Genomic DNA, 18,841 nt, shown 5'->3' with positions numbered 1-18,841 from the left:
CAAAAAATACTCTGCCTTTTATGGGACAATTTCACCTCAAATTTTTCACATATTTCTGAAAATGTTTTTTAAATAAACTATTTCTTTTCTAGATTAAACCGTTTCTGAATTTTAGAATTTAATTAATCACTAAGCCCACTACAGCCAGTAATTTCATCCAAATGGTTCTTAGATTGCTCCCTATAATTATTGTTATATTAAGGACATTTCCACAAATGTCACTTTAAGTATGCTATCAGCATGATTTCATGACTTCCTGAATGTCCTGTAATTTGTGGTTTTATGTTTCGATGAGTCTCCATGCGGCGCCATTATCAGGTCAAGTTTCCTTCTAACTTCCCCTATATTTAATATGATTTATGTTTTGTGGCTTTACTGTAATGAAAACTTCCAAATGATTCCTTGAGAGACGTTAATTTATTTATTTATCACATAGTTGCAGGTATCCCATTTTGAACCTCAACAGTTTTGACACATTTTTGCCTGATAAATTCTGTGAAAGTCATTAATATTTATCTGTTTCAAGGAAAAGCTGTGCTAAAAAAAGTCATTTGGTTTTCACAGAAATAAGAGCACATTTTTATATCACGCGTTCAGGCTGCTGACAGTTCTTTAACCTGCAGTTCTGCAGATTTCTTACTTTTATTGTATATGGGGTTTGTTTGTAAATGGAAGCTATAGGTCAATAGGTTAGAAATGACCTGCAGGCATTTATTGACATGTTTTATAATGCAGTATCAGATCTCAGATTGTGCACATTTAAATGACTGAATAAAAAAATCAGTTTTGCCTGATGATGCAAAAATAAGATACTTTTTTAGTCTTTCTAGAGGCTAAAATGTGTGAAATTGACCTGCAACATGTGAGTTTTCAAAAACAATTTCTGTATCTTTTTAATGGCATTTAACCAACAGCAAAGATGAATTTTCTTCATTTTTCAGGTAATTTGCCTTCGCTTGAGTGTTCATTTAAAGCTCCAAACAAGCTGCATTCATCTGTTTGAGCATTTCTGTTTAAAAAAAAACTGAATTATGTTTACGATAAGCTGCATGGATAACACTTTCCCCCCCCACAAAAATGACAGCAATTATCAGAGTGTAATGGAAATAGTCTTCTCACTTTAAAGTGAAGTAAAGCGGCGTCTCACAGCAGTGTGGAGAGCAGAGCCCTTCGCTGCACCATTTGTTGTTCTGCCCTCTGCTTGAGTAAGACTACACGCTAGGTTAAGCACTAAATTGGGTAACTGTTCAGTGACAGCACCTGCCGGCACTGATCATCTGGAGCTGGAGGAAGACTGGAACAACTTTTTTTTACAACAAACTTTTTTTTTAAATATATAAATAAATCCAAGTATTTGGAATTAAAACCATGAAGGACAAGAAGAAAGAATATCTGACTGTGAAGGACCTGCAGAGAGTTCTGGACTCATGCAAGCTACAGCTGAATCAAATTGATGAAGTGTGGCCGAATATATACATAGGAAATGTGTAAGTATTTCATAGTTCTGAGTTTTCCTTGCAACTATAGGGGACATCAAATAACGTCTGACTTTTTTTTTAACAATTTCTTACAAGTCTGGTGTCTCTTTTTCCTTGCTAGGGCAGTTGCCCACAACAAGGCGGCCTTGCTGAGGTTAGGTATAACTCATGTTTTAAACGCGGCTCACTCCAAGAGGGGGAGCATAGGGAATCAACGATTTTATGGCAACGACTTTGTGTATTTTGGCATTCCAGCAGACGACTCAACGCACTTTGATCTGGATGTTTATTTCCAGCCGGCAGCTGATTTCATTCACAATGCCTTGAAGTCACCGGGTGGTAAGATTCCCCACCAATTATTCTACAAAACACCAATTACACATTTGCAAGTTTTGCATGCCACTCTGAAAACCCCCTAATAGAGTAAAATCACCCACCATCATGCTGCCATTTCAATGTCACCGGTTATTAAAGTGCAGCACTCCTATGTAAACACATTTTCAGGCAGCAGTAATAGCCGCCTGACCTTGCCGAATTTAAATTTATAATATTACTGTGGCTCCTTTCAAAGAAGCTATCAAGCAGAAGACAAGTTGGGATTAAAGAATAAGTCGACCCCGTCGTCGAAGAGACCTTAAATGAACAAAGACATTGAATTGTGGTTTTTATTTTTAGCTCACAGCAGAGAAAAAGAAAAAGGCAGTTTGAGGCAGTCATGTATGATATTAATAAGACTGAGACTCTTCGCTAATCCTTTCTTTGCACCGGTCCCCTGCTCCCTGTCCCCTCATCCTTTTCTTTAGGGAAGGTCCTGGTGCACTGCATCATGGGAATGAGTCGCTCGTCAACCCTGGTGCTGGCGTACCTGATGATCTACCATCACCTCTCCCTCAGAAAGGCTTTGGAAAAAGTGGTGAAAAAAAGAGCCATCTACCCAAACAGGAACTTTCTGGCGCTGTTGCTGGATCTTGACCTTCAGCTTACAAAAAAGAAGAAAACATGTCAAATTCTGTAGTTGGATGGCATTTATACTTTTTACACTTTGGCTGATAATGCATCTTGTCCAGAAAAAAAAAAAAAAGATTTGTTACATCAATAGATTTGGGTCAACAAGTATCTTGATCTCTGTGAGGTTAACATTTGATTTGTATTTTTCTGAGCTGCAACAGCTTGTAGTATTTTTGTAAAGAAGACTGCAAAATGTCTCAAGATTTATGATTTGGCAACAATTATGCAACTTTTGTACAAACACCAAGTGTTACAGCCTTAAATTCTACAGAATTCATGAAACACAACTCATCCATCCTTTGGACCCTTTTCTTTAAGGATAAGTTTGCGAGCACACACTTAAGGGGGTTTTATGACATTAAAGACCCACTCCTATCATCTTTAAAGCTATTTTCAAAGTGTTCCCAGTGGTAAGCCCGCCCCTGCTTCCCGACATCCTTCTGTTTACACGGTCTCCTGCTAGCTTGCAGCGTTGAATCTAACATTCGCGATGCATCAAAAATGGCGAGCTGTATTGGAGCCATCCAGCCATACAGTTCTGAACAAGAGACCAGCTCAAACGAGGAAAATAAAGACCAACATGGATCTTCTAGTTGTCTGCAAGTGGATGCATCAAAATACAGCGGAGCAGGGCGTTGCGGCCCAGCAAATGTAGTGCACATGCTCTTTTTCCAACAGCACTTTTTTTCATCTACTACTGATTCCCAAGGATTTGAAAAAAAGAAACACTCAGAAATGCAATTTGAAGCTTAATTTTCTTTATATTTGGCCTTTATCATAAGAAAAATGCAACAATAACAAGCTAAAACACCAAAAACACTATTTTCATTGGAGTGGGTCTTTAATGCGCATTCAGTGACCAATTACTATACAGTATTGTCTTCTGTTTAGTTTAGTTTGTCATTGTAAATGTGATGGGAAAAATTTTTACACAAAAATAAATCTTCAAAGTAAGTATTTAGGCTCCTAATTTGTTTCATCCATTTTATTTTAGCCGTTTCGACCAATTTTCTTTGTCAGCTCTGTTAGGGTTTCCTGAAAACATAAAGTGTTTTATCCTTCCTTGTTAAAAAAAAAAGCTATGAAATGTAAATAAACCTGTTTTATTTATTTGTTGTATGAGGAAAGAGATTGTGATTTTAAGATATTTCTTTTGTGAAATAAATTTTCTTTACTTTGTGGTCGACCAAATGTATGATGAAATGCTTTTTTTTCAATTTCGACTGCAAGAATTCTGAGCTTAATCAAAATGGTTTTTTTTTCAACTAACTGTGAAATCAACAAATCTACATAACATTTTCATGACAATAAATTGTAACGGCAACGATTTTTACAAGTTATTGAAATTTTTATTCTGAAAGCTTGGTATATATATCAGATTCAAAAGATTATCATTTTAATTCATTTGTATTCTTGGATGTTTTAATTTAATTACAATTCAGTGGTTGATTTAAAAATCTTTTTTTAAAGAACAGAAGGTTTGGGGAAAAAAACTTGCAGCACTGTCCTACTTGTAATTTGACCTTAAAATCGTTATATTACCAATATTTTTCTTATGCTTTCCAATGAATCACAACTATAATTATTAGATATTTCACATGATGTAGAAATGACTTGCTCCAACAGATAAAAGAACGACAAGAAAGGAATGCTTCATTTTGATCTTATTCGGGAAAAATTAAAAAGCAGTGTCCTCTGCACCCTCTTGTGCTTGCAGCTCAGGCAGCCTGTAAGGAATGCAGAAGATGATGCCAGAATTATTTTGGGCATTGATTCAGATGTTAAAATAGCAAAAAGGGTTGCAGGGCAGATTACCAAAGAGAACACACACAGTTGTGCTGTCAACCTACATGGAGATCTTCACAGAGACCATTGAAAGCGAATCCAGTCAAGGCAAGTGTTTTTTCTAACAATTACTTTTTAACCCCTGTGCTATCCTAGGTCATCTAGACCCACTAGACAGTGCGCTGAAACTTTTTTCTTCTATGATTTGTGATCTTCACTGGTGTCCATGGATTACATGAAATCTTTCCACCTTTATTCACCTTTGTCACTGTAGGGAGAACACGTCAATGTAAGGGTGGGGTCATCTAAGATAGCACAAGGGTTAAAAGAAACATGCAAAAATATATACTTTATTGTATTAAAAAGTAATGCAGCTATGCAGGTTAAAAAAAATATGAATATTTACCTTGCCTGATGACTTATTATTTTAGTTTTTTGTTGTTGTTGTTGTTAGTTTGCCTAAAATTCAGTTGAACCAAACCTGACAAGTGGGAGAAAGAGGAAAAGGTCAAAGAACAGAGAATTGAACCAGTGAAGGTAAAAAAAACAAAATCACTCATTTTTCTTCCATTTTAACCGCAGGCATTTTCCCATACATAGCATCTTTAATTACACAAAAGTGGAGCAGGAAGGACAGGTTAGCCTAAGGGTGGAAGCTGTGCAAGCAGTGCTGCAGATCAACATGTGCACCAGGGAAATCTCTTTTCTTGCCCTCACTGTGGGAGGGAGGAAAGGGTTGTACTTATAGATCAATGAGGAGAAAGAGGAGCCTCCAGTTATTCCAGTTGTGCAAAGATACACCTCGACTTTGACTAGGTCATGTTCTTTTCTTGCAAGGAATTGGAAAACACAGCACTTGCATGCAGGGAAATATAGAGTCATCACAATGTTTGAATGCACTTCCATATGCCGCGACAGCTTAACAAAAGGTCACAGAAACAGATTTGGCCTCAATGGCTTAAATCCCCGTGGAGAAAAACTCTCCCAGGATAAATGCAAATAGGAAGCCGAGCTGCCCACAGTTTCTTCACCGGCAGGAACATCACTTGTACATCCTCATCCTGAAGCACAGTCCTTCACCTGACAAATTGATGCTAATGTATACAGTGTGAGTCTCTCCAAAGCCTGGTGTATAAATTGTAAATGTGAAAGTTAAAGTTGCCGACAGGAGAGGAAAATATATTTATTGGGCCAAAAAGCCAATTTTCTGTATAAATAAACTGCTGAACTGTATGTGAAAAACTGAGAGCATTGTGAGGTCAGCCTATAATTATGTAGACTTGTGGTCCTGTGCTTGTGTGGAGTGCATTTATTAACATAATTGCAATCTATATTTAAAGGGTACACTCCCTTGACATTGGATGTTTGAGTATTACATTTTCTTACAATAAAACCCACATTAAGTTTTCTGTTAGAGTTAAAAATGTCTTTTGATAAGGGATATGGTAATCCCATTATTTTGTTTGCATTCTTAGGTAAAAGGCGTGCCGTCTATTGCACAAGCTAAGGTGTCAGATCAATTGTGCACATTTCTTTTGTTTCCAAAATACATGTATTACGCATCAGTAAAGACCAAATTAAAAGCAAACTTATAGAGAAAATTCAGAGAAATGATTAAAAATTCTCTATATTATTCCCCCGTAGAGGTTTCAGTAGACCTAATGTCCCATTCATCCTTTTTGACTCTCTATTTACAAGTGTTCTATCTATATAAGTGTTACCAGTGCTCTATTAATTAATTGGAAATAATTACTACTACTGTTAATTACTGTGTTGTACTTTTGAACATAAACAAAAGGTCAACATAGTGTCTTGATGCCATCACCATCTGTTCAATTCGACGTTAAGTTGATTTTTGGCAGGAAATCTCTGTTTTTTTCTTTCTAAGTGATCTTTAATAATTTATGGTTTATATTCATCCATGATAGGGTCAAATAAAAAATAAAAAAATTTCTGAAACAAAACCAGATTCTTTTCTAGTTCTTTTCATTGTGGAAGATGTCCAAAAAGTTATCCAGCCTTAATGCTGCCAATATGTTTATATCAACCAACTGGAACATTGAACAAACACAAATGTCAAATATCTAAGATAACTAAGTTTCAGTGGGAAAAATCATTGAGGAAATGATAAATATTTGTCACACTGCTTCCTTTCTGCTAAATCTCTTGCTCCTAACCCACAGGGTTGTGATCGACACATCGGATATTATCCAGTATGATGCACGGTCAGTTATAAAATCTCGTCTTAATGTGAGAACTTCATTCTTGGATATAACTTTTTTTTCTTTCAAGCTGATCGAGCATGAATTATGTAAAGCTCAAAATCACAACCTTCTCAAAGTTCTGAAGCCTGGCACTTGTATCCTCTCACTTCCTCCTCCATCTCTTTTATTTCTATTTCAACCGCCCCACCCTTTTTTCTCCTTTTCACACTTTTCCCCTTCTCTCTTCCCTCTGTAAAAAATGCATAAATAATGTATATATATATATATATATATATATATATATATATATATATATATATAATATATATATAATCTTCTGCAATCTTCTGATGCACAAAGGGTATAATGGTGTAAAACCCTTTTCGTTTTTCATTTTATATATATATATATATATTATATATATATATATATATATATAATATATATATATATATATATATATATATATATATATATATATATATATATATATATATATATATATATATATATATAATATATATATATATATATATATATATATATATATATATATATATATATATATATATATATATAATATATATATATATATAAAATGAAAAACGAAAAGGGTTTTACACCATTATACCCTTTGTGCATCAGAAGATTCGCAATCTCTATTGTAACAGTAATTTCTGTCCAACACAAGAGGCTTTCAGCTCTTATCTGTTTGCTCAGCTGCTGGACAGGACAAGTTGAAGAATGAAAGAAGAAAAAAAGAAAATATGGGAAGAAAAAGAAAAAAAGAAAATAAAAGAAAAATGAAACGATAACCATTTATGATGGGGATGAGCTTACCCGTCCACTTGCATCTAATTGGTAGCAGTTGGTTGAAAAGGAGATTTTTTTCTTTCAGTTCAGCTCCAGACTGATCTGAATCCACCTGTCACATCTCAGTCTTTTACCCTGACATCTAAATGAAACCCCCTAAAAACATAAACTCTCCAGTCCAACAATGGCAGAATGTTTAAAGTCATTTCCAGAGATCAGGCCTTTGCTGACTTCCTGACCCCCACCCCCCAGGCCTGTGTGCTTCAGGCATTATCAACAGTTTCTGTCTGTGCTTCCCAGCAGGCACAGTTGTCCAAACTTCATAAAAGTAAAAAGAGCAGCTCTTCGTTGTGAAAGCAGAAGTGGAGCATCCAGACATGCCTAAAGGCTTTACCTGCCTGGCGAGCCCTGAGGGGGGAGACGACAGGTATGAGACCCCTCCAGCATCTGAGCTTCACAGGCTAATGTGGACAAAGAAAGGGACCAGCAACCATCTGGATGAGGTTTTCCCAAGAATATACATCGGAGACATGTGAGCATCAATGTTAGAAAGTCATTTTAAATATGATGGTGTATGGTGGCGTCAGATTTTTTTTGTTTCATTTAGGCACGCGGCCAAAGACAAGAGGAGCCTCCAGGCTCACCTAGTCACCCATGTGCTCAACGCCGCTGATGGGAAGTTCAACGTAAACACGGGACCCAGCTTCTACCGGGACACCAAAATCACTTATTATGGTGTGGAAGCTTTCGACATGCCATCCTTTAACTTGAGCCCCTTCTTTCACCCTGCAGCAAATTTCATAAGAACTGCTTTGAGCTCGCCAACAGGTGAGGGGCTCCCAAAGACCTCAAGATCTCTTCTGCCTTTCACACATTAGCTTAGGAAGGACAAGGCCGGGTGCAGACACGGTTGTCCATCACAACAACCCCCCTAGATGTATTGTTCATTAACATGCAAATCAAATACTAAACACAATATCAAGCTAATATCTTTCCCCACACAGTAATCTTCTCGTGGGCTCAAACCTTTGTCAGGAAAATTAGTTTTAAATGGATTGCTCTGGTAATTTGTAAGTAACACTTTTATTGGACATGGAAATTACACAATTATGTTTGTGCTCCGTGCCTGCATGCCCTGTTATGCAAAGTGAAGCCAGTATCTGACATGACAGTAATAAGATGAGGCCTCCTCCTTCACATGTTGGCTGATCGAGGGCTCCAGTGTGTGGCGGGGGCCACAGTAATCCCCGGCTGCAATACATCGAGGCCAAGACAGTTCAATTACGCGCTCCTCTGCGCTCTAATCCCCAGTTCTGATAAGGAACCAGGGATTACTATGCTAGAAACATTTGTTGCAGCAATGTTAAAACTTTTAGTCTAGAGTTGGAAATACTCCACAACATGCATGGATTTTACTCCAACGGACAAAATTGAATGTCCAAAAATCAGTAAATAGTTACTTGATTGTTTAGAAATTGAGCCTTTTGTGGGTGAAATTCTACCAAGAAAAAAATCTGAAAGGACTGTTTCTGTTTCTGATGACTGGCAGGGAAGGTGTTCGTCCATTGCGCTATGGGGCTCAGCCGCTCATCCACCTTGGTTCTGGCCTACCTGATGATTCATGAACGCATGACACTAGTGGATGCCATCAAAGCCGTCAGCACCAACAGGAACATTTCACCCAATGAGGGTTTCTTGGAGCAGCTCAGAGAGCTGGACAAAAAGCTCCACTGCCATGGAATGTCAAGAAGCTGAAGCACAGTGACTGGATTCCTCCTGGTGTATAGAGAGAACCCAAACAGATGCAGTTGTTCTCACGATGCTCTGCCATGGACAGTTATAAATATTATATATTTAGCTTCTGACTTCCAGATTGAATCACATCTTAAAATGAATGCTATGACTGCTAACTGAGTCTATTATGAAATAATTGCTTGTGAATAATTGCTTGTTAATATTGGAATCTACCATTGACTGTGTATGAGAACGGGACTGAGTGACCCCTACCCCCCTGGGCGTTCCAAACAGGAAGTACCTGCTCGCCCCAAGACTTCTATAGAGAAATAAAAAGCTATTATTCGGTTAATATATTAGTCAGAATAATCATTCTTGTTCTGATACCCTTTTTTTTTAAAGATGTTCTTGCTAATCCTCATTTTTTTTAACACCTTACTTTTTTCATTGCAAGTTTCTCAAGTTATAAACTGGCCATTCAGACCCCTTAGTAAAAGTTTGGGGTCTCACGTAAAACATTCAAGACATTTAACTGACAGATTCTCCAGAACAAGCTTTAAGTAGTAGGGATGTGGACAATCAACAAGCTCAATCCTGATTGGCGAGAGTGGTTGCTATAGAGACTTAACAGAAACATAGACCGACCCCTACCAACCAACGCTTACAAAATGGCGTCAGTATCACAAAAAAATGGCAACTAAATTGACTTAATTCCGTTGGAGCAAGAGGTAAACCATTTTCTGTGGGTGACATCACAGTTTATCTGTCCAGTTGTCTCATGCAGTCAGTGGTGTCTACTTCAATATTCAAAACTTCTAAATTTTTGGGTTCTATTTTTATTCATTTTGAAAAGAAAGTAGAGGTGTTGATTTCATATGCTAATGGCTATCAACTCCTAAGCAACACAGCCTTACCAAGTGTGTTGCAAATACAAACACAACTTCTCATTTGGTCTGTTCGCATATTTAAAAAAATGTACTGGTGTGTCATCCAGCCAATGTGTCAACCATACATTTCTGTTCAGATCAACTTTGACAAAAGCTTTAAAAAAAAACTAAATAAATTAAGTGCAAAGTCTAGAGTCCAACCAAGACTTTAGATTTTGTGATAGGAAGCTAAAATTTAATTCAAACATTTGCCTATTTTGTGGATGTGGGTGAAGGTTGTCATTCAAGGTGGCGTTGTCTTGAAGTTGAGTCATAGCAACTGGACTTAAAACCTTCGTCCTTGAAACAGTTCTCAGCTCTTTATCAGTCTAAGTGGTGCATGATTACGTCCATATTTGGATCCTCCAGGTGGATTTCCCCCTCATTTCTGCAAATAGAAGCAGTGTAGTTTATACAGTCCGGTGCAGGGAAAATTGCTCATTGGAGAAACAAAAAATCAGCTTAAGACCAGTTTCTGTCATTTTCATCTAAGAGACAAAATTATAATAACCATTGGATTTATCTGCACTTTTCCAGATGCTCAAAGCGCTTCCATTGTGTGCATTATTCATTCACTCCTCATTCATACTTGGTGATGGTAAGCTACTGGGGCAGACTGACGGAGGCGTGGCTGCCAGTTCGCGCCTACAGCTGGGATCATTCATGTTAACGCAGTAGTGTTAAGGGCCTTGCCCAATTATGGGGCCTCATTGAGTGATGTTAACTGCTCGCTGATATGGTAATTGCCCCATTACCATTGTTCACCTTACCAACCGAGCTACCAAGCCGCCACAAAAGACACTCATTTGATGATCAAAAGGTACAGATTCTTGACAGAGAAGACAAATTGAAAGAGGAGTCAGAGAAGCAACGTACATGTTAATAACCCTTCCCCCTATTGACCATACTGCCCTTTCATTAGTTCCAAAGAACACTAAGATTGTGTTGGAATTCTTTCGCTACTCACTACTTAGTGCAATGTATAGTGTGTTTCCCAGAAGTCTCTGTGAAAAACCAGCGATGCATTGACAATGCATTGACTTGAAATGATTAATAATATGGGAAATCAAGTATTTTAATCTATTTTTATAAACCATCCAGATTTTCATCTTTAGAACACAGTTTTTCTTTAAATAGTTTTTTCTAAAATGTTCATATTTATTTGGTTTTTACTTAGGGAAATTGGTGATGTCATGATGACGTCAAGACTACTTTTTGGATGTTTTAAAGCCTTTTTTAAAATTAATTAATTAATTAATTCAGAGAAGATGGGGATAAAATATATGATTTTTTTCCCCAACCTCTTAGTTCTCCCTATAATGTGCGTGTAAACACATTGTCTGAGTCAAAATTGCACAATAAGAAACATATGGCTAAAATATCTCATGGAATACCCAGCACCAAGTAAAATTATACTGTAAAACTGTATTTTTTCGTACTTCATGAATTATTGTATAAAGCTGTGAATCCATTGTGTTTAAAAGTCTGTTTAGATGACTTGTTCATGCAACAAAGAGTTAGTTTAGATGTAGATCTAAGTGTTGATATTGTGCTTTTTACAAAATGCAGCATTACAATTTGAATTTAAGCTGTGTGATGCAGTTTGTCACAACACAAGTGTTCTGGTCTGTCACAGTGATCTAAAGAATAAATAGTTCTCAGGGCGTTTGCCCAGCACTCTGGTATGTTCAGCTGTCTCATTCCAGTGGGGTGACACTGATATGCGGCTCACATGGTAAACAGCTACAGTGAGGGCCTAATGCAGCAGGATAGAAACAGCAAAATCCCAGGTTAGCAAAGTTTTCTGAGTGTCGAGTTGAATCTAATTTGTGATGATTATACAAGGACACTGACTAGAGAGGTGTAGATATGAGCTCAGAGGAGGAGTCAAAGTATCAGACACCACCCACCTGCGATCTGCTCAGCCTTCTGCTGAAGAACAGACGTCCCACTGGAGCTGTCAATGAAGTTTGGCCCAACCTCTTCATCGGGGATGCGTAAGTGACATTCTCACTTCGGGGCCCCGCTGCAATGTGGTGATCCGATTGTGAAAGTGTTGCTGCAAACAAGTCGTGCATTCAGCCAACTGCTGGGATGAGTAGGAAATCTGTACATTTGAGTCACCAGTGATGCATTTTGTCAGCATATGTTACATAGATGGTCACAGGCAACAGGAAAAAACTGAAGAACCCAACACTCTTAGGCTCTTTTTGTCATGTCTGTCTTTTCCAGGGCATCAGCTCAGGATAAAACCCTGTTATCCAGTCTTGAAATAACACATGTGGTGAATGCTGCAGATGGCCGAGGGCACATTGACACCGGGCCATGCTTCTACAAAGACACCAACATAATGTATCATGGAATAGAAGCACCCGATTGCAGAGCTTTTGACTTGAGCCCATTCTTCACAGAGACAGCTGACTTCATTCACACAGCTCTGAGTGGGAAAGGTGAGCGTTCAAAACAGAACTGTATGGTGAAAATGTATTATGGAGCAGGAAAGGCGGATTATATCAAACATATGCAAAGGTCGGACTGAAAAAATTGAAATTTCTCTCTTTTTTTTGTTGCCAACATCTGAACAGTTTTAACTGTGAAATGGTTCTGTCAAAGCCTTTTCCCTATGTATAAATTTGTGATTTAGTCTTTTTGTGGCATAAAATGAGCTTACGGCAGCCTAACAGCTAAATACTGAGCTATGTTGTGCTTTTTTCCTGTTATGCAAATAAAAACCTTGACGGAAACTTGATTATCCTTAAAGTCCCACTCCAATCACCTTCTGATTAACTCTAAAAGTGCTCCCAGTGGTCTTTTAATCATGATCATGCCATTTTTAGCTAAATTAGTTTTTAAACTGTTGTTTTCTAAGATGTAGTTTCTGCAGAGCAGCAGGAGTTCATTTGAAATTCCCCTCTGAGTTGTGTGTGGGACTGTTGGCGCCTACTTCCCGATATCCATCTGTTTAGGGACTCACTCGCTAGCTTACAGCCCCTCACAACCCCAACCTAGCACTACCACCACAACAAGCAATGTTGGAACTATCCTATTGTGAGCCAGATGCCAGCTCTGACAAGGAAAAGAAAAATGTCTGCTCCTCTACAGGTGGATGCATCAGAATGGAGCAGAGCAGGGAGCTTGTGGCTTGGTATTGTCTACGTCACATCTACAAACTTATTCCAACAGCATTTTTGCTCCTAAATCACAACGATTTGATTAAAAAAAATACTCAGATATGTAAACTTACGCTTAATATTCTTTATACATGTCCTGCGTCGTGAGAAAAATGCCACTAGAAAATCTTTTTTTTAAAACAAAACATGATTTTTATCGGAGTGGGTCTTTACAAAATACTTTTTACACAAGAGGCAATTGCTCATCATAGAAATTAACCCAAAAACTAACATGTTGCTTCTGCTTAATCACAAATAATCTATTTGAGTATTTGTGTGTGTGTGTGCAGGAAAGGTGCTAGTCCATTGTGCACGAGGAATCAGCCGCTCAGCCACTTTTGTTCTGGCCTTCCTCATGATCAAAGAAAGGCTCACCATCGTGGAGGCGGTGAAGGCGGTTTGCAAAAGCAGAAACATCCTTCCCAATGTTGGCTTTCTTCACCAGCTTTGTTACCTGGACTTAACTTTGTCCCTGCAGAGGAGGAAGCCCTAATATGTGGAGGTGGAGAGGTGCTGCAGGAATGTTGGAGAGTTAAATTGGCTTTCAGCGCGCTGTGCGCTTCAGGCTGTGTGGGGTTGTGTTGCAGCCATTTAAAAATCAGCTTTAAAAATAGCAGTAAAAATAATCTAGTCACTTATTATGCTGTCACTGTGCAGTTTCATGACAGCAACAGAGCTGCAGCCGTAATGCTTTGACAGAATAAAGGAGGAAAATGTGGCCACCTAAGGATTTGTCACGACTTAACACTTGACAGTTCCTGAAATTTCCTCCCCAAACGGGACCTTTTTAGAGCTCTGGAATATGCTCTGAAATAAACCAGTTTTGTGTAAAATCAGCACATTTCAAAATAAAAGATTTTACTCTGTTATACGTCAAATAAAAAAATTAACCAAATATCAGTGTAAAAAGGTTTGTTTGGGAACAAATTTTGGGGATCTTTGTCTTAACATCAAATTGTTACTTTCATAGTTTCTGTCTAATTTTTTTTATTCTATATTCAGTATGTTAAATTTCTGTCAAGATATATTTTTTTTTAACTTGTCCTGTCCAGCAGCTGGGCAAACAGATGAGAGCTGAAGGCCTCTTGTGTTGGACATATTTTACTTTAACAACAGGGGTTATGAATCTTCTGACAAACCAGAGGTGTGTCTGAATAAACCCCTTTTGTAATCGAGGCCAAACTTTGTTCATTTTAATCATATTTGAAAACCTTTTTGTGTTTTACCGGACGGAAAAGGAAAGGAGGGAATAAGAGAGAGGGATGTTAGAACGGGGGAGATAGGAGGGTGATAATAGAAGGGGGTAAAACCATGAAGCAGCATAAAGCAACAAGTTTCTGGATGGTTAAACTCCTTAGAGTGAGTTTCAGATTTAATACAAGTCTATAAGGGCGGGGCCTGTCCACACACATACTCAGATATTATGAACAAACCTGCTGGCTCCAAAAATGTTCACATGTCAACATGTACACAATACAAATATTGTTTTACACATGCATACCTATGCCTTCAAACCAACAAGTGTGAAATATTTCATTCAAACACACAAAATTTTAGTGCAGGTGAGCTAACACCTGTGCTAGAGTGAGTGTTCATGTTCCTCTAAAATGGATGATGGAATGTAAAAAGAAGGAGGGAGAGTGCCCAGTCATCCCCACACCAAGACTCCCGCCGCAGCAGCAGCGGCAGCTAGAACCCCCCAATGCCCGCACGATAGCAGATAGAGAACAACCGCCCCCTGGGCGATCACATCCACCAGCCAGGCCAGGGCCAGCAGGACCGCCACGGGGGCCCCCAGAGCCAGAGAGCAGGGAGGCATGGGGGGACAGAGGGTGCAGCCCCGGCCCAACCAAAAGAGTTGCCCCCCCGCCGCGCCAGGAGGGCCCAACGCAGGGCTCTGCCCCAGAAGAGCGCCCACAGCCCCAGACGAGCACCCAGGAGTTCTGGGCATCCCCCCAGGTACGAGCCAGGACCCCACCAAGGGAGACCCACCCCGCGCTCCAGGGAGCCACGCACCCAGCCTCCTGGGCAGGGGCCAGCCGTCCCTGCCCAGGAGGACACCCAGATAGATTTGCTGTTCAGCAGAACATCTAATGTTCTCTATCTTTTTTTCTCGTTCCTTGTGCCCCTCAGAGTATAAAGTTTTTGGCCAGCAAAACCGAAGCAGATGTCACTTTCTGATTCTGGGAGCAAAGTTTTACTTTGCCATGCAATCGACTGGCCATCTGTCCAGGGGGTACCCTGTCCTTACTCAGAAATAGCTGGGATAGGCTCCAGCAACCCTGTAACCCTGAAAGGGATTAAGAAAATTGATGTAAATTTTTATTTAAATTTGTATTTTTACCACCAGATTTGAGGATTCCTTTGATGAAAACAGCAGCAAAGCAGTATCACAGCATTAAGTTCACAATTTTCTATTGCATGTAATCACACAGCAGCTGAAAAAAAACAAAAAAAACTCCAGATGATCAAATTTACAGAAGTTCCTCCACAGTAGGAAAGCAAATTTGGTTCAAGGTTTTGAGGAACAAAATGTGTAACATCTCTCATGCCTGTCCCTAATCAACTCATTCCATTCGAATGCCATGTTTGATCCAGTTTTAAATTTATTCTACACAATGAAATATTTAGAAAATCAGAATTTCAACCACTTTAATTACAACTTTAGTATTTTTTCTCACATTTAGTTTTATTAGAAAAAGTTCTATTAAAAAAAGTTCTATTAAAAAGTTTTATTAGAAAAAGTTCTTTTTTGCTCAATAAATACGGACATTGCTTAAAACTCTGTGCTATATTCAATAACACTGTTAAGAAAATAAACCCCTCCCCTTTGACAACAGCATTTTGATTTTCAACGTCCTCAAACAAATGTGTTTGTTATTAAGGTTTAAAAAAGAAAATTGTTTTGGTGGCAGCAAATAACAGCAGCCCAAAAAAAAAAATAACAACAATAACAAAAATACAAGAAATGTAAAAGCAAAAACAAACAAACAAAAAACAGAGGCCAAATTTGGCCCCGTGGGTTCTGCATTTTCATTTTTTATGCCCACATTCATGAATAAAATGTGTTATTTGTTCTATTCCTTTATTGCAAAGTTATTTAATGTGCTTGTAAAAAATAAATTTAAATTCTACTATTATTTTGAAAATCCACAAAACTAAAATGTTGTTTTTCAAGCACTGAATGGGCTCCCTGTGATCCTTTCTTCCTTTCTGGAGTACAAATGTATTGTTTTTACCAGATATTTTTACTGCTCAATGAAACATCTGGAAAGCATCTGTGAATCTTCAAATATTGCTGCAGGAGATAAAAGACAAAATGTATGAAAATAGCAAGAACATGCAGTTTTGATTGGAAAATAGTCAACCAAACAATACAATTTTTACCCAAATGTTGGTTTCTATAGAGGTCTTTCAAGTCTGACAAATATTGAAATATCACTACTTGCTGCTCAGACCCCTGATGCACCTCAACAAGACAAACAACACAAAGACATGTCTATAAATAAGCAATGCTCCACTTATTTATTCAGATTCCTCAAAACGCTGCGTCTTAACTGCTGCAATCTGGTGACGCACAGTTAAAACTGCGATGTGTCTAAAAAAGCTCGATACAAAATGACAAAAATATGCCAACATGGTCGTGAGCGTGTTTACAGATTCAGGTCAGACTTTGAAAGGAGATGAAACACTGAAGCCATCTTAATAAGAAATGCTCTCCAGAGTTCGCTGGGAGAAAGATGCCGTCAAAATAAAGGGAATTGGATATCACAGGTTTAATGATTTCACTGTCAGAATGAATGATGGCAGAGGATGAAGATAAGACGGAAAAATAAAGGAGTCTGATGGTGTGAAAACTCAGCCTGACATGTTAGCGGTTTCTGCAATACAGCCATCATCCTGCTCTCACGTTTTGGAGCTCGCATTTAGATCTCTGAATGGACCGTGTTTGCCATATAATGGGGAATCAAAGACATGTGCCATCCTGTAAAAAAAGAAAAAAAAAAACTCATCTGCCTGACAGTCTGACACATTTCACTTCTGCTCGGGCCCCTGAGGGCTTAAGAAGAAGCATCCCTAACAGGAGTTGTGAAGCTGCGCTTACATGCTTTCTCCCAGCCTCTGAAGATATGCAGAAAGGCTAAGAGAGGCTGACACAATTTCAAGAAGTCGCAGCTGAGCAAAAGCTCACTGCTCACCCCAGTGAATATGGGCATCCGTTGGCAAGCGCAAAGTTTGGATAACCACAGCTTGCAGCCGGCAGCAGAGATTAAAGCTGTGTGTTTAGATGTGGATGGCAGGGACTGGCCGGGTTGAAGTTTTCCCTACAGGCACAGAACGTGGCAGCTAAGGTCAGGGGCCTGCCACATCACAGCACTAAAAATATCCTCTGCATTTGAAGCTTGTCACAGAGGCGGTTATACAATCTGTGTCCTGACTCAAGGCTGCCAGTACTAGGAAACTTACCATGTTCTGCTTCACAACAAGCTGCCAGAATGCAGAAAAATCAAACTCTTGAGTAAAAAAAAAGAAATAGCCACGCTGAAATGGTGAGTTTTAACAAAGCGTGTGACGAACAGATGTCTTAGTTTGTGACTGTCGAAGGGCATTTCCGTTTCCTCTTCAAACTGAAGCTAAAGAGAGTCAAAGAATGGCTTCCCAAGAGAGGGAGAAAAACGATACGAAAGCAGGAGAGGAATCCATTCCAACTGATGACTATATCACACCTGGGGGCTACGAGCTGGAGAAAATCCTGAACCGTGGGAGTGTGGCTTACACTCATGTCAATGAAGTCTGGCCTAGTGTCTATATTGGGGATGAGTAAGTGCAACAAATGACTGTTCGGCAAAAAATAGCAAGGAATTTGGATGTTTTTACCAAAATGTTGCTTCCTACAGGGAGACAGCAAAAGACAAGGTCAAGCTGAGGAGTTTGGGGGTCACGCACGTCCTGAATGCAGCAGAGGGGACGTGGAACAGCGTGGACACCGGGCCTGCTTACTACACTGACATGAACATTGTTTACTATGGAGTGGTAGCAGAGGACGTGCAGACGTTCGATCTCAGCCAGTATTTCTTCTCAGCGGCTCAGTTTATCCACGAGACACTGAGCGACGCTCAGAGTAAGACATCTGCAGTGAAGTTCCAAACTTCCGATCTCAATGTCTGGAAAACTAAAATCTGATTTCTACTCTCAGATAAACTGCTGGTGCACTGTGTGATGGGAAGGAGTCGCTCCGCCACGCTTTTTCTTGCCTATCTCATGATCTACGAGAACATGACGGTGGTGGACGCCATCGAGCACGTAAAGAAACGCAGACGGATCATCCCCAACTGGGGCTTTCTGAAGCAGCTGAGAGAGTTGGACCAGCAGCTCCAGCAGGAAAGAAGCAGCTCTTGATAGCAGAACATTTTCAGACATTAAGAATCTGAATTTACACTCAGCTAAGAGCTGTGAGACATTTGAGAGATCCATTCTGAAAGTTAATCAAAATAAGGACTAACTTTGAAGACCTATTGATGCAGATCTTGTGGGTATGTAAAATCAGGTATAAACTGGGGACATTTGTTAGTTACACTTTAAGTTGATAAAGAATATGGTTGTAATGATTCATTTTAACAATTTGATTCATATATTTTTGCTGCGCAATACAAGTCATTGGTTCATTTTGAACGATCTGATTCACTGACCTAGAATTGATCCAGGACATCTGTAGCCAAAAA

The 18,841-nt window shown here is 38.9% G+C and overlaps 4 protein-coding genes across 7 annotated transcripts; all 4 read left to right on the top strand.

The window, feature by feature from the left end:
• The first annotated feature begins 1,002 nt into the window (after positions 1 to 1,002).
• Positions 1,003 to 3,813, top strand: LOC105356560 (dual specificity protein phosphatase 13). The gene is made up of 3 exons (XM_011488219.3): positions 1,003 to 1,487; positions 1,600 to 1,817; positions 2,282 to 3,813. The coding sequence occupies exons 1-3, from the start codon at positions 1,369 to 1,371 to the stop codon at positions 2,491 to 2,493; spliced, it is 549 nt and encodes a 182-aa protein (XP_011486521.1). The 5' UTR covers positions 1,003 to 1,368; the 3' UTR covers positions 2,494 to 3,813.
• A 910-nt stretch (positions 3,814 to 4,723) lies between these two features.
• LOC101175354 (dual specificity phosphatase DUPD1) lies at positions 4,724 to 11,633 on the top strand. 3 transcript variants are annotated; one of them, XM_004080397.4, is made up of 5 exons: positions 4,737 to 4,808; positions 6,455 to 6,496; positions 7,592 to 7,820; positions 7,896 to 8,116; positions 8,838 to 11,633. In XM_004080397.4, the coding sequence occupies exons 3-5, from the start codon at positions 7,666 to 7,668 to the stop codon at positions 9,041 to 9,043; spliced, it is 582 nt and encodes a 193-aa protein (XP_004080445.1). In that variant the 5' UTR covers positions 4,737 to 4,808; positions 6,455 to 6,496; positions 7,592 to 7,665; the 3' UTR covers positions 9,044 to 11,633. The 3 variants fall into 3 exon arrangements, with proteins under 3 accessions (XP_023804960.1, XP_023804959.1, XP_004080445.1); XM_023949192.1 differs by lacking the exon at positions 6,455 to 6,496 and having other exon boundaries at positions 4,724 to 4,808; positions 7,589 to 7,820; positions 7,896 to 8,023; XM_023949191.1 differs by lacking the exon at positions 6,455 to 6,496 and having other exon boundaries at positions 4,724 to 4,808; positions 7,589 to 7,820.
• A 26-nt stretch (positions 11,634 to 11,659) lies between these two features.
• On the top strand, positions 11,660 to 14,015 carry LOC101175113 (dual specificity phosphatase DUPD1). The gene is made up of 3 exons (XM_004080396.3): positions 11,660 to 11,945; positions 12,181 to 12,398; positions 13,409 to 14,015. The coding sequence occupies exons 1-3, from the start codon at positions 11,818 to 11,820 to the stop codon at positions 13,609 to 13,611; spliced, it is 549 nt and encodes a 182-aa protein (XP_004080444.1). The 5' UTR covers positions 11,660 to 11,817; the 3' UTR covers positions 13,612 to 14,015.
• Positions 14,016 to 17,530: 3,515 nt separating this feature from the next.
• Positions 17,531 to 18,791, top strand: dupd1 (dual specificity phosphatase and pro isomerase domain containing 1). 2 transcript variants are annotated; one of them, XM_023949190.1, is made up of 4 exons: positions 17,531 to 17,668; positions 17,753 to 17,939; positions 18,017 to 18,240; positions 18,316 to 18,791. In XM_023949190.1, the coding sequence occupies exons 2-4, from the start codon at positions 17,770 to 17,772 to the stop codon at positions 18,516 to 18,518; spliced, it is 597 nt and encodes a 198-aa protein (XP_023804958.1). In that variant the 5' UTR covers positions 17,531 to 17,668; positions 17,753 to 17,769; the 3' UTR covers positions 18,519 to 18,791. The 2 variants fall into 2 exon arrangements, with proteins under 2 accessions (XP_023804958.1, XP_023804957.1); XM_023949189.1 differs by having other exon boundaries at positions 17,531 to 17,939.
• The last annotated feature ends 50 nt before the right edge of the window (positions 18,792 to 18,841 follow it).

Source organism: Oryzias latipes, chromosome 19, assembly GCF_002234675.1.
Source record: "Oryzias latipes chromosome 19, ASM223467v1".
NCBI lineage: Eukaryota > Metazoa > Chordata > Actinopteri > Beloniformes > Adrianichthyidae > Oryzias > Oryzias latipes.
Note: the sequence above shows the minus strand (reverse complement) of the source record. Positions and strands in the feature narration are given on the sequence as shown.